Source organism: Sturnus vulgaris, chromosome 8 (assembly GCF_052056855.1).
Source record: "Sturnus vulgaris isolate bStuVul1 chromosome 8, bStuVul1.hap1, whole genome shotgun sequence".
NCBI lineage: Eukaryota > Metazoa > Chordata > Aves > Passeriformes > Sturnidae > Sturnus > Sturnus vulgaris.
Window position 1 is genome coordinate 30,353,430 of NC_142250.1, and position 22,003 is coordinate 30,375,432.

The following is a 22,003-nucleotide window of genomic DNA, read 5'->3' on the forward strand; positions in this document are numbered from 1 at the left end:
CTAATATCAAAACATAAAACAGGCCCCTTACATTCTCCAGATGTAGTAGGTGTGAATATGGTACTTCTACCCACAGGTCAAGAACAGTTTTCTGTGGAAAAAACAAGCATTAGGAAAAGCATTCTCAAAAACAAATTGAATCCTACATGAAGCTTCTTTGGGGCTGCTGTGAGGCCGAGTGGCCGTGTGACTGTACTGCTCGGTGCTGCTGCCAGACGTGCTGGCTGGGCTCCAGGGCTGCTGACATTTTTGGCTGTACGGAGTCTATGGGAGGAGTGGATACACCGATGTTCCTCCTGAACGTAACCTACAGCAATGTGGGTGTTCCTGCCGTTGTTTCCCCATCCCCCAGTTCGTAGTGAGGGATGTGGAGGAGAGGCTGTCACAGAGGCAGGACACGGTGTAAATCCAGGTGGGGAGAAGGCTGCTCATAACCCCCGCAGGTGCGCTGTCTGCCGAGAAAAGGTAAAGTGCGACTCGCAGAGCTTTTTTCCCTCCGTTTTTGACTGAGAACATCTTAAACCTCCGGCTGGGAGGGTAGGGGCCGTGCAGGGCTGAGAGGTGCTGGGGGTTCGCTCGCTCAGCGGCGTTCGAGGGCAGCTCCTGCCCGACTCCTCCTCCGGTTGCTCCGGGCCGCTGCCTCCTCAGGGCTGGGAGACGATGGAGAGCCCGGGAGAGCCTTCCCGGGGAGGCGATGGAGAGCCCAGGACATCCTTCCCCCCTGGGGCTGGCGCTGGTTCGCAGCGGGCCGGGCGCTCCTGGCGGGGACACCCCGCTGTCCCGTCGACGGGGTCCGCGGGCAGCGGAGATACCGCAGCCGGCTCAGAGCCCCTGTGCAGCCCGGGACAGGAAGGACGGGGCAGGAGGCACCCAAAAGGGTTCCGCAGCCAAAGTCCTGTCCCGGGTCTGGAGGAGCCCCGGCCGCTGTGCCTCTGGTCCCCGCGCAGGAAATCCCGAGCTCAGAGCGGGGATCGCCGAGGCTTGGCTGGAAAACGGCGTGAATCTCTTCAATAAATAAATAGTTCCATGCTGCATTAGTAAAAAAACCAAAAAACACCACCCAGGAAACCAGACTCAGCCCGTTCTCCAGTGCTGTAATTACTTTGTTTCTAGCACTTTTGGGGTGCGGCCAGGGGAAAAGGCTGAGCCTGCCAGGGCAGGCTTTCCAGCAGGTTGTGTCTCATGTCTGTAATAGGAATATTTCTGCAAAAGACACAATAACGTGATCAAGACTTGATAATCAAGAAAGGAAAAAAGGGCCTGGGATGATATCTGTAATGTGTCCAGATAATTCAAGAAAGAAATGGAAGTAGCCTTTTTGTTTATTTTGCACAGTAAAGATGGGGCATCACTGTGAGATAAATTCTCCATGCAATCAGATTTTCCCACTTTATTCAGCAAGGGCTGTGGTGGACAGGCAGAGTGTGTTCTGACCCACTTCTTATCTTCTGTATGTTGGAGTATCAACCGTGTCATCTTCAGTGTGTGCTCTTAAAGATGTCTGGGTCTTCCAGGAAGATTCTAAGAGGAATAAGTAGATGTAATGGCCTAGAAAGTACATGTCTCTTGACCCTATCACAGCTCTAAAAAAACAGCCAAAACAAAACAACTTCCCCACCCTCCCCCAAAAAAAAACCCCAAAACAAAAGTGAAAGATCCCTACTTTCTGAAGTAGGGCCTTTAGGAAGGGTGCACAGGCCACTGTCCTGAAAATGCATGCAGGTAACAGCTTGTACCTGTTTGTGGGAGTGACACCCTGGAGATAATTCCCAGGCTGTGGCTTGTCCTTTGGGGCTCACAGAGATGCAGCAGGAAGATAAGGTTAGTTTTGGGGTTAGTTTTGTAATAGGGGGTAGGTATGAGATGATCTTGGCACGTATCATATTCTGAGAATTACATTGAATGCCAGAGACATTAAAAAAGGATTTTTCCTCTCCCTTCAGCCTCTCCTCTAGGGAATCGCTGAAGGTGACAGCTCTCCCACTCCATTCTTTGGGAACCATTCACACCTGCTCCTGTCATAGGTAGATCAGTAGTTGATCCACCTCAGGTCTGGATGTTTCTGGCTGGTGCAAAGCAGAGCAGGTCAGGCCAGACACCCAGCTGGAGATTCCCTGCCCAGCTTTGCACAGCTCAGGTGAGGGGTGACAAAACCAATTACGGTAATTGCTCCAGAACCCATAGCCTTGAATGAGTTCTCACTGCGGTGTGTGACAAAGTTACATGTATGCTTTTATAACCTCAATATAATTACATTGTTTGCCTGTTTATTTTCAATGCTGTTCTTTGTCCTAGGACACCAAATTCCTGCAGATCACTTTCCTCCTTTTCTCAACCACTCCATAAAACATTTCTTCCCAGCATCCATACTGGCTACCCACTGCTGCAAGCATCATGTGCTTGTGATGCTCAGGCAGGCTCTGGCTCCACTGGGTGGGTTTGCATGTGGGAAAAGATTAAAAAGGCGACACATTCATGGAGATACTCCTGCTACTTTAGCAAAGCAAAGTCAGTAGCATAAGCACTTCTGTCAGAACAAACTACACAGTAAGTTAAACAACAGCTGTCAGGTCAGAAAAGTGTCTTTTATTCTGTAACTCATGGGTTGTACAGGATCTGATGTGCAGCATGTTGATTTTGACAGTACCCCACGTGAGCAAGGCTGCAAGATCAAGGTCTCTTTATGTCCAGGAGCCTTTATTGCACAGGGGAAAAGAGCCTCTCAAAACACCCTTGTCGCAGAACTGGGTGGGGGAGAATAAATAAACTGGCTTTGTAGAGCATCTTCTGGAAATTTGATCCTGTTTATCCCTTGGAGAAAAACATTGTCAAAACTTTTAGACGGAAATTTGCAATGTTTGTTTTAAGGAGAAGTTAAACATTTTTTCGTTGTCCTCCTTCTTACCCTTTCAGTTTCAGATCCCACTGTGAGCTGCCCCCAAGCAATGCCCGTGGCTGGGCAGAGGGGATGCGTGGGGCTCCTAACAGTAATTGCCCACTGCCTCCAAACCTTGGCAAGAAGAAAAAAATAAAATTTACTTATGGAAAACGAGCTGAGAGAGACTGAAAAAGGAGACAGGAAGATTGATCTGTTCTCTCCTCCCTACATCTGAACATCAGATGAACATGTAGCAGTGATCTCCCCTCAGCAAGCTGGGGCCATTCCTCAGCAGTGGCAGGAGGTTGCTCGGCTTGTTGAGAATGTGGTTTAATGAATGTGCAGTGTCATCTTTCCTGCTTTCTCCCCTATTCAAATAAGTGATATTTTGCAATGTTGAAAGTCATATTGGGAAGGTACTTGTCAAGAGGAGCTTTTCTCCCTTTTACCTCTCTTTCCCATCTCTGGTCTCACTCCTCCAAGCACAGTACACATGGTTACAACTCAGCTTTGAGTAAGTTGCCATCATATTGATGTGTACAAGTGAGAATCTCGGTACAAAAATAGGAGTTTTGATTTAGTGTGATTTAAAAAAAAATATTTTTGACTCGTTGTTGAGGTAGACACTATTAAAATTCCCTATCTTAATGGCTGAGAAGATAAAATGAAAATGTCCTTCACTCAACACCCTGCCCCCCACCAAAGCTGCTAAGGTTGCTGCTGCTAATCCTGGGCTAATGCTGATGAGCAGCAGGTGATGATGAAGTTTTCTTTCAATTCCTGTTGCTCAGAGTCTGGCTGGGCTAAAAGGCAAAGAATTCATCCTGCAGATTAGTTGATTTAAACCCAAGATAAAACCAAGTTGTTGATACATCTTGACCTGTCAATGTTTTGTATGAAAACAATGTGAAATCCCACAACCCCTGACTGCAAGCAGAGGCCTGTCTGGCTTTGGGTGATGTGCACTCTGCAAACAGCTCCTAGGAAGAATGTCCTTGAGGCATGGCAGGAGAATGACCTTTCCTCTGTGGCATTTGCAGGGCTGGAAGCTCCTGTAGGACACAGTGGGGCTTCCCCAATGAAGTCATGTTCTGTGTTGATCTCCCTTTGCTTACCCCAGCCTGGGACATTGGCCTGTTCATTTGGTGGGGGTGTTGGGAGGATGTGCTGAAGGGTGATGCTTGATGCACCTGGCACTGCAAGACAGTGTTTTTATGTCTGTAATCTCTAGTGGGGTGATCCCAGAGGGGATTTCTTAATCCTCTCTTCATTTTGTACCCATGCAGGTAACTGAGCATGGCCTGCTTTAGGTATCTTGCCTTGTCTGATGTGAGGGATATATCATTTGTTGCAGAGACAAGTCTTTCCTGAGAAAAATCCATCCTGGATTCTGGAAAAACAATGATTAGAGCTGGTTATCAAGAAACACACTTGCTTGTCTTCAACTACATGAAGAAAATCTGCTTTTGCAATGACAGGGGCAGAGACCCATCAGGAATCTGGTCTAGTGAGTGCTTTTAATCTGGAGAAAAAATAAATAGACATGTCTGAAATAGAAAGCCAACAGCTCTACTAGATACATTTCGTTTGAATCTGGGCATTCTTGAAAGTGTCACTGAAGTCTACCTATGATGTGATGGCAGCCTTGCAGATTTCAAAGGAAAAATGAGCAGAAAATTGAGTTTGCTGGACAGTTATGTATAAAAAACATCTCCCCAGAAAGCCAATCCTTGTAAAACACAAGGCATGCAAGAGCCTGGGGTTGTGTCTTGTTGGAGACCCGAGACGGGGATGGGCAGGAGCCGAGGGCCAGGTCTGAGCTGGGCTCAGCTGAGCGGGGCCGTCCCAGCCGGAGCTGCTGGGGGAGATCGGGGGACGCGGCTCGGTCTGGGCTCGGAGAAGCTCCGGAGCTGCTCTGCCCAGCCCTGCCCGGCCCTGCTCGGCTTCCCCGGGCACACGGGACCCTGCTGGGGCTCAGCTGGGAAAGGGAGGTGCACACAAGAGGGAGGGGAGAGGAGGCAGGGCTGGCTGTCCCTCCCTCCCCAGGGCTGCTCTCTCCGGATGGGAAAGGAGAGGAGTATGTTGAGAGATTTCCTTCTCTATTATTCCCTCATTTTCACGTTTTTTCTTTCTATTTGTTCCCCACCCTTCTCCCCAGGGCAGGAGTTACTTTTGCCTCTCAGATAAAATGTTTCTGAACTCATCACCTGAAACACCCAGGACGAAGATGATCAGCTGCAGGTAAAGAAATTGGCTTTAGGAACTGGATTTCTATTCCTCTCCCCTTTTGTTTCTTTTTGTTTTTTTTTCCTCCAGATTTGTCACCATGAACTTCTTGTCATTTGAGTCCATCTGCGTTTTCCTGCTTTCCCAAGGTATGTTCAAAGCTGCCGTTTTGCATCAGTGTTTTTTGTCTCGGGTGCTTCCCTGTCTCCAACTGCAGTTCTTCACTCTGAGGAATGAAAGCCAAGTCAATGCCTCTCCACGAGGTTTAGGGAAAAACTTCTGAAACATAGTTTCACACAAAAGGGGAGAAAATAGTACCTGGAGAAATAGCTTTTCTGAGAATTTGAACACCTGAGAATTTGAGATTTTTTTTCTGAGAATCTGAGAATTTGATCTATATGTAAAGTGTCTAACTGATGTGGAAAAAGCTGATGCTATGATATTAAAAGTGCATAAATATATCCAGTGTTGATGGCTGCAATCTCAGAAGCCTAAGGCTGGCCTAGCTCTCATTCTTGCACTGTGACCCTGCATGCAGTGAGCAGAGAGACTGTCCTGTGTGCTGGAGTCATGTCCTTGTCATTTTTCATTCTCTGTGTCCCTGCTGTGTATCTGACACAGGTACACTGCTGTGTCACCAAATTTTTTTTTGCAACTGTGAAACCTATACAGCAAACCAGCATTTTTGCTGTTATAGGTTAAATCCTGTATGTCTTGTTCATGGATGATTATCTGTTTGATCCTACAGCTTTACTGGTGTTGGGTATACAACAAATCCATGTTGGCCAAGAGATGATTGGCAAGATCTCAGCTGCTGGCCAGTGTAAGTTTGTTTTATAAAGCAAGTATTTTCTATTTCTGAATTCCCTCTTTCTTTGGTTTTGGTGTGTTTTGTTTGGGGGTTTTAAAAACTTTTTGTTGTTGTAGTTATTTACATTTATTAGCCTCTCTTCAGTCCATGAAGTCCCCAGCAATGCTCTGGCAATCACAGCACTGTGGCTGCCTCTACCCTAGCCTGGCTTTCATCCTTGGTGTAAGCTCTTCTGGGACATGATCTTCTCTGTTTTTCCCAAATTGGCTATTTGCCAGCTGGATGGTGTTTCTGTCAGTTCCTTCAGAGTCTGATCCAAGCAATCCTGATCTAAAGAGCTGTGTTTAATTACAGTTTTGATCAGACCTCCCACGTGGGTAGTGTTTTCATGCTGTACAGCCAGCACAGTCAGGTTGTTGGCATCAGGGGTGATGGGGCTCTGGCGGCCAGTACATGTTCACCTGCAGCTCCCTTGCTGTTCTTGCAATCAGTTACTGATAAACTCTATGGTGAATTCTCTCATGATAGCCACTTTTTTTTCTATTGTCTGTCAAGGAATAGATTGCATTTATTCCCATGCCAGGCATGCCCTCCAGTTCTATCCTGCAGCACCATGTGTTTAGCTCAGACTTTCCATCCTGAGGATGGGTGTTTGGGTGTTTCTCCCTGCTGCACATCCCCAAGAGTCCCTTGGTGGGGGCAGACATCCATATCCCTGTAGAAGAGCTGCATTGCAGCCCTCAGCTGCACAGCCACCCGAGGAGTGTTTCCCCATGCTGAGCCCAAGCTGGGGGCTCTGCAGTTTTCCCTGTGCATGCTTAGGCAGGGATTACAGCCCTGTTGCAGCTCCAGGTCCAGCCCAGCTCCGAGAGCAAGGCTGACAAGCCAGGACCGTGCTGGCAGGGAGGCTGTGCTCCAGCTTGTCCTCAACACAGCACCCCAGGCCAGGGCTGGGTGCCCTGTTAGGAGAGCCAGTGACCCAGAAGGGAATGCCTCACAACTTTCAATCCCTGTAATCTGGTATTAGAAAACCCTAATTATAAATTCAGGTTTTGGCTAGCAGGAATGATTTGGGAAAAGTAGTGGTAATGAGAAGATTATACTAATGGGGGTAGAGTAATGTCACTGGCCAAAAGAGCTCTTAAGGGGTGGGTGTGCTTGATCTCTATTGAACTTCTGGATTATTTTTCCCTTGAAGCTGATTCTGGCTGCAGAAGAGGCTTTAAAATTTCCCTTTAAATTCTTTGAAAATGACTCTTCATAGTCTGCAATCTGCCTTTTATTTATTTATGTCAGTGAAATTGTGGGTTTCCACTACAGCAAAAGCACCTCAGAAACTTATACTTGGGAGCAGTCGTGTTCATGCAGGCAGGGGTGATACAAAGACACATCTCTGAAGAGGAGATAAAAGGCAGATTTTCATGAAAAGTGTTTCTGTCAATGTCTGGGAGCTGTTCAGTGAATTAGTGTTTAGGAAAATAAGAGCCTGCTTTGAAAAATATGCTGCAGATGAAACACACAGGGCTCTGTGGGGCTTGGTAGACTTTGCAATGCCTCCTGGATTTACATGTGTGCCTTGGGCTGGGAGAGCCTGCAGGTCCCACTGGGCAGGGCTGCCTTTCCCTGCTGCTCACCCCTCCCTCCATGTCCTCTCTGAGAGAGCATCTCTGCTGTGTTTGGTGATCCCTCACTGCACTGGCTGCTCCTGTGCTGTCACTGAGACCAGGCTGGGGCTCTGAACTCCGAGGTGAGTCTGGCAGAGCTGAGCTGGAGCTGCTGCAGGCCAGAGCAGGGGTGCATGTGGGCTTTGGGTTGTGAACACTGGGCTGCCCCTGTCCATCCTCTGCAATTTGTCTGGATTTTCACCTCTTGGCTGCCTGTTTCCAGAGAGTAGGGCTAACAGAGTGCAGTTTCACAGTGTATATATTTTTTTCTCCTAGTGATGCAGTGCTCTGCCTCATTAGATGTCCTTTTCCTCCTGGATGGCTCCTACAGCATTGGCAAAGGAAGCTTTGAAAGGTCCAAGCACTTTGCAAGCAAGCTCTGTGATGCCTTCGACATCCATCCAGACAGAGTGAGCATCAGGAATATCTTCAATTTTCAAACAACTTGGCAGTGTGTCTAAAGGCCAGTGGTAACGTGCTGAGTGAAATTGCAGAAGTCAACCTGCCAGCTGCCATGGGGGCAGAGTATTTATTCAGAAAGATGCAGTTTGTGAAGCAGTGTGATTGGAGGATGCTTCTTGATTCTTCAGATTTTAAACAGCTCCTTTTGAATTTGAGAAAAGACATAGTCCTTCAGGTTAAAGATTATAATTTGGGGTTTTTTTAACTGATTTTATTTTGGAAGCTCATAGATTAGTTGGATCTTCCTCTTGCTTTTCCTTGGAAAGCTGCAGAATTAATCTCTGTGAAGTTAACCAGTTTCTGTACAGATGTAAATGATATAGTCTGCTTGCTCTGATTCCCCTAAAGGGAGATGGGTGCTGTGCTGCTGTAGTCTCAGGTCTTGCTCCGTGGAGTCAGCCTTGAGGCACCTCTGGGCCTGAATGAGACATCCTCATGTCTGAGGTGATTTCAAGCCAGACTGGCTGCAGTTCCAGGTGTGCATCATTCCCACATCACTACCTCAGCTGAGGGCCTTGGAGCAGGCTGGGATTATTGCTGGACTTGATTCCATGCCAGAGCCTTTCCAAATGAGTATCAGGTCTTTGGGAAGGTTGTGTCAGTGAATATTTAATATTTCCAGATTTGGTGGTATGTTTTGTTTTATTTTTTAAATGCCATCTTTCTGCTAGTCTTTCACTTAATCCTCACATAGACTGGACTGAAAATTAGTAGTCTTTTCACCTTTGGAATGGTCACATTACAAGTCCTGTAAGACTTCAGTGAAGTATTCTGTATGTATTGCCCAGTGCAGACCATTTAGGCTATTTGCATTTTCAACTAGAGAAAATGGTTTTAGAGGAACTATTAGAAAAAGTTTTGGTTTGTGTTGCCTGCTGTGCTCAGTGCCAGAGGGAGCTGCTCTTGGTAATGGAAAGATTGCCTGCACAGTGTATAAATGGGTTGGTGCAGAAGATGTTATTTATAAACTTACTGTCCCTGAGGCTGTGAGCTGCTCTGAGTGGATAAATCTTGAGCTGCCTCTAACAGCAGCAGAGGCTCCTGTTGTTTCCAGATAAACTATTTTGCCTTGTTTATAGTCTGTATAGATAATATTGGAGCTCCTGCTCTATTTCTAAGTTCATTTAGAGTGCCCACAGCTCAACAGCAAATAGTTTGCCTCTATCCAATTTAGTCTTCCCAAGTTTGTAAATTGATCAAAAGAGTAAAACTTTCACAGACACCTTTCAGAACCTTTTATAACCTTTTCTTTTAGGTTCGTGTAGGAATGATACAGTTTAGCTCAACTCCTCACCTTGAATTCCCACTGGATTCTTATCCAACCAAACAAGAAGTGAAGGAGAGAATCAAGAGAACTGTGTTCAGGTCAGCTTATTTTACAGCTCTTCTGTTTTTCTGGGCTATGAATAATCTCTGGATTGAGAGGGTTTTTGAGGTTTAGAAATCTCTGCTGTGCTTACACCAGTGTGATGTCCCCAGGGAGGGAGGTAAATGAACTCTGTGGTCAATGATCCACAATCCACTAAAAATGTGAAACCTGGTCTGTCTTAGTGAAAGCTGATAGAGGACAAATTATGGCATGGTAAATAGAGAGTTTTCCAGGTCTTTCTGTCTATTTGAGCCAGGCAGTGGGTTACATCCTCCATGGAAAAGCAAGTATGTTGTTCCCTCATGGCTGAGCCAAGGCAGCACAGTGTGCTGCTTCATTTTTTGGTGGTTACAATTTCCTTTGTCCTATGAGTTAGTGACAAACTGCTGGTCTGTAGATATCTATGTGTGCTTGCTGAATTCAGGTTTTCAGATGGAAACCTTTTTTCTTTCTGAATATTAAAACTTGGATATCTTCCCATGACCCCAGGAAATGGAGCCAGAAGCCCAAAGAAGAGCTGTCCTTAGAGCCTCTCAAAATCCAAACTTTCCATCTTGGAGAAATACATTTGGATCTACCAAGGATGTGACAATCACCCCACAATAACACTTGTTTTGATGATAGATGAGCTATTGGTTAGGCCTGTGAATGTCTACTCTTTTAGCTGATCTGCATTAGGACTAAGGGTTAGATCAACATTTCCCATGGATATCTGTTGCTCTCAGGATGTTGTACATATTGCAAGCAAATGTGATCAGTTTTGCATTTTTCAAGCAAGATCAGTTGGCTGGATTTTGTTGTAGTCCTTTTGATGAGTTTAGCAAATCAAGAAAACCTCTTGTGTACGGTTACAGGAAAAACTTACAGGAAAAAAAAACCACATTCCTCCTCTCTGGTTGTTGTTCAAAGTCTGTGAGAACAGAGAAAGTGAAGCAGCCTTTGCTGTCTGGCACTGCATTTCCTTGATGACAACAGAGGGATGCTGACAGATCAAACAGAAATAGTGACTTTTTGCCCAGCTATTTCATCTAGTTTAAATGAAAAGCTGACTTTTTGAAGTAGATAAAATAGTTATGGATGGATTCCAGTTGGCTTCTGAAAAAAAAAAAGGGTGTTTGACATCTTGCTTGAGAGATTCCTTGATGTGCTTCTGATGAGCCTTTGGCCAGTGAGGCATTTCCTGACTTCAGCCCAGAGCTGACAGCACTTGGAAGGAGGCAGCACCAGACTGAAGTGAAGCTTTTGTGATTTATTTGGAGACTGCTGGTCTCTCTCTGTGAATGCTGTCCAAATAACTTTGGAATTCGTTGGCCAGTTCCAGCCATACTTGGTGATAATCTCAAGCTAAGTTTCATTTTAATTTTTTTCATGTAAATACAGCAGCTGGTTACAGCTCTTAGTGCTGTCCCTGAAGAAAGACAGCAGGTAAAGTCCAGATCTCCTTATACTTCAGAAAAAATCTGAATTGTTGGAGTAATGCCTCAAACACACTTCCATTGAGTCAAAATCCAGTGAAGCTCCAAAGGCAAATTAATAAGCAATTGAATTTAATGAGCTCTTTATTAACCTTTTCTAATCCTCAGAGCTCACATGGGCACAGTGTATTGAGTTAATCAAGATTTAGTCACCACACTGACTATGCACAGTGCATTTTTCCTTGTGCAAAGCACTATTCACTGAAACATCTCACAGACATCTGGTCAGAAAAAGACGAATTTGGACTTGCTATGAACACATGGTCACTAAGTATGCTTGGAAATGATGGAGTGCAGAGGAGGAAGAAGTTCAAAGCAAAGAGACGTGGCAAGTACTGAATGAAAAAAGTTTCTGTGAAAATCAGAGGGTAAATGGAAAAACAGTGAACTTGAGCATGATGAAATGCTCTTCTAGAACAGCCAGGTCAGGAATCAGGTGCTAAGGCAAAGGATGGATGTTCAGAAAGCAAATGAGTTGTGTTTGTGTCAATGCAGACAAAGAATTTGAATCCTCCAAGGAAGGACTGACACTTGTGGTTTGGTTCCCCTGGATTGCTCTGGACAGCAATAAAAGCAGCCCTAAAGGGCAATTTCAGGAAATTATTTATAGCATGACTCCTTGGACAAATCAGAAGACAGGTGGAAATGTTCTCTCTGCTCTAGTGGCTTTATTATCCCCAGGTCTGTGGCATGTGTGGGAAGGAGCTGAGTGGGGCAGGGGCTGAGGAGAAGCACTTGGGGTGTGGATGGAGGAGAAGCTCAGCGTGAGCTGAAAGCCACCCCTGGGCTGGGCTGCATGGAAAGGAGTGAGGAGCAGCAGGCCAAGGGAGGTGATTGTGCCCTCTAGTTCATTGTTTGAGACCCCACCTGGAGCACTGCATCTGTGTCTGGGGGCCCCAGCACAAGAAGGACGTGGCCCTGTTAGAATGAGTTCAGAGGAGAGCAGCTGAGATCCTCACAGGGTTGGGGAAGCTCTGCTGTGAAGACAGGCTGGGCAGAGAATGTGTTTTAGGGAGAGATGCCTCTGCCCAAATGAAGGTGCAAATGAGACCATATGATGACAATATACACATTTTATTTAACATGGATTTTCTTTGCAAGAAATGCGAGGGAGAGAGACAGAAATAGGAAAGAGGTCAAGAGAGAAAAAGAGCAGAAGAATATCTGTTGGAACTAGATGGTGTTTGAGGTCCTTCCCAAATTAAACAATTCTGTGATGCTAGAGGATGTGTGAATGCGTATTTTAACCTGCTGTTATAATTGCTTGTTTAATTGCTGTTATAATAATAATACTAATTTGCTACTACTATTATTTCATCTTCTTCATCATCATCATCATCATAATCTTATTATCATAATCTTATTATCATCCCTATTCTTCTTTTCCTTCTTCTTCTTCCTAGTATTTACTTCTACAGTCTCTTTTTCTGCATCAACTTATTCTTGTCCTTATTCCTTTTCTTATTCTCATTCTTATTCTTTGTTTTATTTTTCTTACTCTTGTTTAAATTATATTTATTCATTTTCATATTCTTTTTCGTATTATTATTCCTTTTCCTATTTGTGTTCTTTTTCTCATTCTTATTTCTTTTTTTCTTTTTCTTATTCTTAATCTTTTTTATTCCTTCTCTTATTCTTACTCTTTTTTCTTATTCTCATTCTTACTCTTTTTTTTTCTTGTTCTTATGCTTAATTCCTTTCTTATTTACTACTACTATTTCTCCATCTTCTCAATCTTCTTTGTATTATTATTAGTCCTATTTCTATTCTTTTTATCTTTCTATTTGTTTCTTTGGTTTTGTTTCGTGGGGTTTTGTTTTGTTTTTGTGGTTTTTTACTATTTCTAAAACCCAGATTCCCTGTGTTTTGGACAAATTGTGTTTGGCAAAGTCATGCAGTGCATAGTGGAGTCCTGAGTCCTGTCTGTGCCCGTTCATCATGGATAAAATCCCAAAGGATCAGCATGTAATCCTTTCGGGATGAGAGGAAATGTCCTTGGATTCCACCAGGGGAGGTTCCAATGAAATATTCGGAACAGTTTTTCCCTGACAGAGTGGTCAGGCATTGCAAGAAGTTCCTCAGGGTGGTGGTGGAGTCTCTGTCTTTGGAAGTGTTCCAGAGTCATCTGGATGTGGCACTTGAGGACATGGTTTTGGGGGATGCTGGTGCCAGGGTGATGGTGGGACTGGATGATTTTCAAGGTCTCTTCCCACCCTGAAGAGTTTCTGCCCTTCACCACTGAGTCACCTGGCACCAGGTGTCCCCACGGGTGCTGATTTGGGGCTGGCCATACGGGCAATATTTGCTTTTGGGGAGATGGGCTTGGGATGCTCCAAAGCAGGTGGGCACTGCTGAGGCTGCAGGGCCGTGGGCAGGCACAGGCAGCCCGTGTGGCTCCCTCAGGACGTGGGGCCCGGGCTGGTGCCAGCAGTGGGCCCTAATCCTGGGTGTGTGGAGCCAGGCAGGGGCAGCAGAAGAGCCTCCGCAGCACCCGCCGCAGGCAGGAGGAACACTTCTTGGAAACCTCTTGGCCAATGGACTCTTCCCAATCCGACGCTTCTTCATAGCTCCTGACATCGCTGTGGGACAGCTCATGCTCACTGTACTCCTCCCAGTCAGAGACACTGTGGGAGCTGCTGACTTCTCCTTGGGAAGAGTCTTGCTCCGTGCCTTCTTCCCAGTCTGAAGCATCTTGGTGGCTACTGACATCACCGTGGGACAACTCACACTCACTGCATTCCTCCCAGTCAGAGGCACTGTGGGAGATACCAACCTGTCCTTGGGAAAGGTCTGGCTCCATGCCTTCTTCCCAGTCAGACACTTCTTCATAGCTACTGACATCTCTGTGGGACAGCTCATGCTCACTGTATTCTTCCCAGCTGGAGAGACTGTGGTAGCTACTGACTTCTTCCCATTCTAAAGCATCTTGGTAGCTACTGATATCACTGTGGGACAGCTCATGCTCACTGTATTCCTCCCAGTCAGAGACACTGTGGGAACTACTGACTTCTCTTTGGGAAGGGTATTGCTCCATGCTTTCTTCCCAGTCTGAAACTTCTTCATAGCTGCCAACATCGCCATGGGACAGCTCATGCTCACTGTGTTCCTCCCAGTCAGAGACACTGTGGGAGCTACTGACTTGTCCTTGGGGAAGGTCTTGCTCTGTGCCTTCTTCCCAATCTGACACTTCTTCATAGCTGCCAACATTGCTGTGTGACAGCTCATGCTCACTGTATTCCTCCCAGTCAGAGGCACTGCAGGAGCTGCTGACTTCTCCTTGGGAAGGGTCTTGCTCCGTGCCTTCTTCCCAGTCTGAAACTTCTTGGTAGCTACTGTCATCACCATGGAACAACTCATGCTCACTGTATTCTTCCCAATCAGAAAGACTGTGGGAGATACCAACTTGTCCTTGGGGAAGGTCTTGCTCCGTGCCTTCTTCCCAATCCGACACTTCTTCATAGCTGCCATCATCACTGTGGGACAGCTCATGCTCACTGTATTCCTCCCAGTCAGAGAGACTGTGGGAGATACTGATTTGTCCTTGGGAAGGGTCTTGGGAAAAGTCTTGCTCCATGCCTTCTTCCCAGTCTGAAACTTCTTGGTAGCTAGTGACATTGCCATAGGACAGCTCATGCTCACTGTATTCCTCCCAGTCAGAGAGGCTGTAGTAACTACTGACTTCTCCTTGGGAAAGGTCTTGTTCCACTCCTTCTTCCCAGTCTAAAGCATCTTGGTAGCTACTGACATCACTGTGGGACAGGTCATGCTCACTATCTTCTTTCCAGTCAGAGAGACTGTGGGAGATACTGGTTTGTCCTTGGGGATGGCCTTGCTCCATGCCTTCTTCCCAGTCTGAAACTTCTTGGTAGCTACCGACATCGCCATGGGACAGCTCTTCTGTGATGTGTTCGTCCCAGTCAGAGAGCTCGTGCTGGCTTCCAGCTTCTTCTAGGGGCAGCTCCTGCTCAGTGCAGGCTTCCCCTTGGGACTCTTCCCTGTAGATTCTGGATTCTACTTGGACCAGCTCTTGCTCACTGTAGTCTTCCCCTTGGGACCCTTCCTGGGACCTACCAGCTTCTTCTAGGTACAGCTCCTGCTCAAAGCTGGCTTCCCCTTGGGATCCTTCCTGCAACCTACTGGATTCCACTTGGGAGAGCTCCTGCTCAGTGCAGGCTTCCCCTTGGGACCTTATCTGGGACCTACTGACTTCTTCTAGGGACATCTCCTGCTTCAAGCTGGCTTCCCCTTGGGACCCTTCCCTGTAGATTCTGGATTCTACTTGGACCAGCTCTTGCTCACTGTAGTCTTCCCCTTGGGACCCTTCCTGGGACCATCTGGATTCTACTTGGGAGAGTTCCTGCTCAGTGCAGGCTTCCCCTTGGGATCGTTCCTTGTAGCTACTGGTTTCTGCTGGGGAAAGCTCCTGCTTAGTGCAGGCTTCCCCTTGGGATCCTTCCTGAAACCTACTGGATTCCACTTTGGCCAGCTCTTGCTCAGTGCTGGCTTCCTGTTGGGACAAGTCCTGGTACCTACCAGCTTCTTCTAGGGACAGCTCCTGCTCAGTGCAGGCTTCCCCTTGGGACCCTTCCTGGTGGATTCTGGATTCTACTTGGACCAGCTCTTGCTCACTGTAGTCTTCCCCTTGGGACCCTTCCTGGGACCATCTGGATTCCACTTGGGAGAGCTCCTGCTCAGTGCAAGCTTCCCCTTGGGACCCTTCCTGGAACCTACTGGATTCTACTGCGACCAGCTCCTGCTCAGTGCAAACTTCCCCTTGGGACCTTACTTGGGACCTACTGACTTCTTCTAGGGACATCAGCTGCTCAAAGCTGGCTTCCCCTTGGGACCCTTCCTTGTAGCTACTGTTTTCTGCTTGGGAAAGCTCCTGCTTAGTGCAGGCTTCCTTTTGGGATCTTTCCTGGAACCTACTGGATTCCACTTCGGCCAGCTCTTGCTTAGTGCCAGCTTCCCATTGGAACAAGTCCTGATACCTACCAGCTTCTTCTAGGGACAGCTCCTGCTCAAAGCTGGCTTCCCCTTGGGGTCCTTCCTGGTATTTCTTGATTTCTCCTTGGGACAGCTCTGTGTGTTCCTCGTCTTTGCATTGAGAATGCTCAAGCTCTGCAGCCAAGGCTGCCTCCTCAGTCTCTTGCACTGCCAGAACTGATCCCCTGTCTTCCTCCTCCTTCTCCTCACTGGGGGCTTGGGCTCCCAGTGGGCTGGGCGAGGGGCTGTATGGGGCAGGGATCAGGCTCTCTGTCCCCGCCCATGCCACCTCCGCCCCGAGGGCAGGATTACCTGATGCCTTTTCCACCTCGGGAGCCAGAGGCTCGAGGGACTCCTCCTCCTCAGCAGCTCCCACTGGAGCAGCAGCAGCTGCCAGCTCGTCCTCCATGGGGCTGCCCAGGGCAGGAGAGGTGCTGGGCAGCTCAGGGGCTGCCTTTCCTGCCACCTGGGTGCTCACACTGCTGGGAGACCTGGGCCCCTGCTGGACACAAGTCTGAACATCCTTGTGCAAGGGTTTGTCCCATATCTTGTAACTGATGCCTTCTGCCCAGTGGGACAGCCCCTGGGTGCTGACACTTCCTTCCCACTGGGGAAGCTTTTGGTCACTCCTTGCACTGCCTTGGGGCAGCTCCTGGATCTTGGAGTCTTTTCCTTGTGATAGCTCCTTGTCCCTGTTGTTTCCCACTTGGGACAGCTCTGGGTCTCTCTTGTCTCCTTCCCATTGGAACTCGTGCAGATGACCTCGCAGAAAAGGTGACCTCTCCAAAAGAGACAGTTCCTGGTGTACCTGCCCTTCCCACTGGGACAGCTCTTGGTATGTCAGATCTCCTTCCCACAGGGACAGATCTCGGTATGTCTTATCCTCCTGAAATGTCACACTTTCTTCACAGTGGCACAGCTCTTGCTGTGTGCCATGTCCCCACTGGACTCTCTCATCTACCTCCCTCAACTCTTGGTGTCTCCCCACTCCCCATGGGGAAATTTCCTGCATCATCATTTCTTGTTGTTGGTAAAACTCTTGGACTGTCGTTTCTTCCCAGAGGCAAAGCTCTTGGCAGGTAGCACCTCCACAGTGGGAAAGCTCTCGATCCATGTCATATTCCCAGTCTTCATCCATGTGGGCAAAGGCCCTCTCCTCCTCAGTGTCTGACAGAGACAGGACTGAGCTGCTGCCTGTGCCCAGCCACTGCCTGAGGCTGAGAGTTGGGGTTCACCTTGTCCTCCTCCATATCTGACCTCGTCTGGCACACAGGGATCCTGGGAGCTGCTTCCTCCTGAGTGAGCAGCTCCCACGGGACTGGACATCCCCCTGGCAGGGCAGGGTGGGGCTCTGCCATGTCACAAAGGCTCCTGGGCACCACAGTGTCCCTCATCACCCAGGGCCCTGACACAACACCTGTGTCACAAAGGGCCACACCCGGCACCCCTTCAGCAGCTGAAATGACCCCAGTTTTCAGATGGAGAAATGCAAAGGTGCTATCTGCACCACTCAGTGGCTTGTCTGCAGTTTCTTCTGTCTTCACTCAGAGTCAGGATTAAAGACATGAAGGAGATGAATTTTCTCATGTTCGGGCTTGGTTGTTTTATTAAATCTTATCTAAGGTACAGAGAGTTCTGCAACACTTCTGGCTACCAGCTAGAAGCGAGCAAAATGGAGGTGAATCTAGCTAGTTACAAGGTCTTTTAAAGCTAAACAGTCCAATAGAGAAATAACACCTGTATTATTTATACTTTTGACCTAATAACCAAACTCCTGTGACCTGCAGTGCAGCACGAACTGTCCAACCAGAAACTACTACCTGAAATCATGAAGAAGAAGGAAGAAAAACACAGAAACAACACCCAAAATCCTCCATCTTGTCCCATACCTATTAGTATACTCTAAAACCTTCAAATTCAAAACCCTTCACCATGTGAAATCAGAGACACACCCATGATTTTAACTTCATCACTCAAATTTGGAAGCCTTTTCCAAGGCCTCAGGTCAAAAGCAGTGTTCTCCAGGGGGTCAGTGCCAGAAAGCACAGAAAGCTCAAAAATCCCAGGCTTCTGGGATCCAACAGAGAAACAGAAGGTGTAGAGAGATATTTGCTGAAGATAGAAATAAAATTCAAATATCCAAGAGTTCTGGTTACTGCACCAATTGCATAAACACTCTGCAGTATGGTAGAAGTCTCTTGGAGACCACTCTGAGTTGGAGAGTAGGGACCTAAGGGTGAATAGATGGGACCAGTGGATTGAAAGATGAGAAGAATGACAGGATTAGACATGCCCATGGATATGCTGTGTGGCAATAAGAGAAATAAGCTACATTTCCTGTTACCAGAAGGTAAAAATTTGAAACCCAAATGGTAGATTCAGTAGCAGGGGAGGAATTTTGATTTCTTTTTTTCTGATTATATCCCTGCTTTCTAGAGGTGGGAGCACAGAGACAGGTAGAGCTCTGAAGTACATTCTCCACAAAGGTTTCCCTGGTGGCAGAAACTCAAGTGTCCCTGAAGTCCTGATCATCATTTCGGATGGAAAGTCCCAGGGCAGCACTGCAGTGCCTGCCATGCAGGTGAAGGAGAGACACATCACAGTTTTTGCAGTGGGAATCAAGTTTCCAAGGTAGGAAACTCTCCAGAGTGGGAAGTAGACACCCACCAAGCTGGCCAAATGGCCAGTCCTGGTGAGTGAGGAGTCATCTCGGGCTAGATGGGAGTTTTGGAAAGAGAAAAGGTCCTAGTTTTTGCCAGAGCAGGCTTGATTTTTTTTCCTGTATCTGAGGGGGTGTAGCTGTGGTTGTATCTAGAAGATAAGCCATGCCACTTTATCATTGCCAGGGTGGGGGAAAAGGACATTCTTCCTTCAGAGAGGAAGGGCATCCTTCCTTCCAAGGAGGGGAGAAAGTATGGTGGACAAAACAGTCAGTATTGAGATGGACTTTCCAAGTAAATCGATTTTGTCTTATACCTTCTGTTATTAATATTTTTTTCTTGCTGCAGTTACTGCCTGATTTCTTATCTCATTTCTGTTCCCAGTAAATTGTTCTTATCTCAATCCACATGATCTTTGCCTTTCATGTTTCCTGGAAAGGTTTCTTTCCAGGAAGATTTCCTCCAGCTAGAGGTGAGAGGGAAAGCAGGTGTGGTTCTGGTTTCAGTGAGAGCACTAAATTTGGGAATATGGTGCTTAAACCATGACAAAGAGGAATTTGCAGGGTAATACAGGCACGGGGGAAGCACTGATTTGGTGGCTGATGTAGAAGGAGCACCAGAGTTGATGAAGGAAACTGTTCCACTTAGTAGAGCTGTGCAGGATCTCGGAAACTGAGGAGGCTCATGGCTTTGCATCAACTCTATTTGTTGCACAGGGTTGGTTTTGACTCTTAAATCTTTGTGGGGGTAGACTGAGCAGCTGACCCGTGCCTTGCTTGGCAGGTGGGAGGAGCTGCATGTGCTGGCCAGCGAGCCCCCTGAGCAGCACCTGCTCTTTGCTGGAGATGCTGAAGATGCTGCCAATGGCCTGTACAGCACCTTGAGTGACCCTGTCTGCACTGCCACCGCTCCAGGTGACCCTGCTGGCCCCACCTCCACGCCCATTGCTTTTGGCTTGGACATGGCACTGAGTGAGCAAGACAAGGCAGTGTCAGGAAGCATAGAGGGGAATTAGCAGGTGTTGCACTTCGAGGTGACCTGCTTCTGGTGCCCAAATTGGATGGTATGCTCTCCAAATACCTCCAAGCTGCAGAATCCTAAATCTTTCTGCATCCTGTTCACCTCTGGAAATGGGAATACTGGATTTTGCTCATGTGACAGGGGATTGAGGGATAAACACAGTTGTGTTAAATTTTCTAATGGACTTGGCTGTGTGTTAAGGGGAGGCACCTGGCACTTGCAGGAGTTAGAAAGGATAGAACTAGAGTAGTCCAGAGGCAGCAGAAAATCAAACACATGAATGATAGGGCACCAAAGGGGCTGAAAAGCTGTCACTGAACCATGAACTCAGCAGTGTGAGGTTTATAGCAAAGCAAAGGAGGCTGAATATTTAGGTCCCCAGAAAGTGGAGTAGACTGGTGATCTTTTCAACAGGAAATTTCTCCTCTGGGGTCTCACAGAGACTCTTGGAAGCTCTGACCAATCTATTGTTGCCAGGAAGCTGAAAATTGTTGTCTGCTCTTACAGCCTTTGTATTTTCAGGCAATCGATGCTAACTTGCCTTTTACTTTGCTACAGGCTGCAAAGTTGAGTCCCACCCTTGTGAACGCAGGACCCTGGAGACTGTGAAAGAGCTGGCTGGCAGCTATGTGTGTTGGAAAGGCTCAAAGCAGCCCAATGCAGTGCAGGCTTCACTGTGTCCTTTCATCAGGTAAGCTGGGCACCCACATCTCTAAAAATGAGTGGGGCTGAGAGAGATAACGAATACAGTAATGAGGCTTTTATCTGACCTTGACTCTTTACTGGGATGAAGATCCCTCAGAAGACTGATACAATCTCTAGTCCCAATCTCTGTTCTGGTCACTGGCTGAGAAGCAAGCAAGCAAAATAATTTTTTGAGTCTTAAAAATACGTCCATAATCTTAAAATGTAAAGATTACAGTTGAATTCAAAAACAAAAGGGTAGATTTGATGAAATTATGCTTTTTGCCATCTCATTTAGAATTGACTTATTTTTTAAGTACTTGTTTTGAAGACCCGTGTTTTCAAAGGAAAATTTGTTCCATTGAAAACACAGTAAGGTCCACCTTGAAGGCACCTTGTTAATATTTAAATTCATAGCAGGTCTTATACTTCTTGTTTCAGATGGAAGCGAGTCTTGATAAAACACCCATCCAGATGTTTCCGAACTGTATGTCCAGGTGGGATTTTGCTTTTCCAAAGCTTTTATTTATGAAACAGGAAAATATAATAACTAAAGAACAAAAAGATAGGGGTTTGCTTTCACTTCTCAGAAATTTTGTTCTGAGTAAGAGAGTGTGATCAGTAGATATTCAATCCACTTTTTTGTTTCTCCTGAGTATCTATGGCCAGAGTTCTTTTGGATTAAAATATCTCCCTGTAATTTCTCCTCCACTAGAGGAGCCAGTGAATCCTCATCTGCTCATGTCCTGGGGGCAGAGTCTTGCACTGCTTCCCAGTGCCTGCAGGGAGTTCTCCCTGTTCTCCAGCTAGGGGAGCATGCAGTGATGCCTTCAGTCATACACTTGGTACCATAAGCAGCATCAGGTTGTTGGGGAGCCTGACACATGCTGATCACCAGCCAATTTTTATGGCTGTTGAAATAGCTGTGGTCATTCAGTCCTTTCTGCAAGTTCAGGTGACAGCACCCTTATTTTCTTTATCAGTATAACACTGTCCAAGCAGCAGGCCAGACCCTGACCCCTTCATTGCTGCTGAAAATCTGTCAGGGCTGCAGGTCCTTTAGCAATTCTCTGTTTATATGAATATAGAGTCACTGACATTGTTCCAAATCAAATGAAGTTAGAGTCTGCTTTCTTGTCACAGCTTGCTGAAGAGCCATCCCAAATGGAAATTGCCCTGGAGGTGAGGAACACATGGCCCTGTGTTAGTTCAAACTCTGTAGAAAGAGGGGCAGAGCTGTGACCTTTTTCCCACTAATGGTAATGCTCATGCTGGCAGAGATGGAGAGGGGCAGGCTCCCTGCTGACTACCTGTCCTTCTCTTCCCTGTCCTGTTTAGACCCTTGTGACTCCCAGCCGTGCCAGAATGGTGGCACATGTGTCCCAGAGGGACTGGACAGATACCACTGCCTCTGCCTGCTGGGGTATGGAGGAGACATCCACTGTGGTAGGTGTGAGCTGTGCTCTGTCTCCTTCCCCCTCAGCCAAGTCCTGCCTTTGTGATGCCATTTGTGCCACCCTGGGGACAACTGGGGTGGGGCCACAGCCTTTGGGATTTTCTCCAATAGGCAGGCTGAGTTTACTCTCATGCTCATCCTGGCCCAGTGATGGGGTCCTGCTGTTCAGACACTGTGTGGGTATGAAGAGCACCAATATTGACAGTCTCACCCTGGCATGGCTGCCTTTGTGTCTAAATGCAGGTGCCAGGGGATCAGGAGAACAGAGTCACTGGGTGAGACATGGATGTGCCTGTTGGTTCCCTCTCTGCA

At 47.0% G+C, this 22,003-nt stretch overlaps 1 protein-coding gene across 2 annotated transcripts in view; it reads left to right on the forward strand.

The window, feature by feature from the left end:
* Positions 1 to 267: 267 nt before the first annotated feature.
* Positions 268 to 22,003, forward strand: part of VWA2 (von Willebrand factor A domain containing 2) — a 29,089-nt gene continuing 7,353 nt past the window's right edge. Inside the window, exons 1-10 of one of the 2 annotated variants that reach the window (XM_088169355.1) lie at positions 268 to 465; positions 5,037 to 5,253; positions 5,853 to 5,927; positions 7,856 to 7,989; positions 9,297 to 9,406; positions 18,308 to 18,502; positions 19,315 to 19,445; positions 20,110 to 20,242; positions 20,677 to 20,732; positions 21,574 to 21,681. In XM_088169355.1, coding sequence (XP_088025481.1) covers positions 5,205 to 5,253; positions 5,853 to 5,927; positions 7,856 to 7,989; positions 9,297 to 9,406; positions 18,308 to 18,502; positions 19,315 to 19,445; positions 20,110 to 20,242; positions 20,677 to 20,732; positions 21,574 to 21,681 — 991 coding nt within the window. In that variant the 5' untranslated portion in view covers positions 268 to 465; positions 5,037 to 5,204. The remainder of the gene's footprint in view (positions 466 to 5,036; positions 5,254 to 5,852; positions 5,928 to 7,855; positions 7,990 to 9,296; positions 9,407 to 18,307; positions 18,503 to 19,314; positions 19,446 to 20,109; positions 20,243 to 20,676; positions 20,733 to 21,573; positions 21,682 to 22,003) is intronic. The other variant, XM_014872453.2, reaches the window with a different exon arrangement.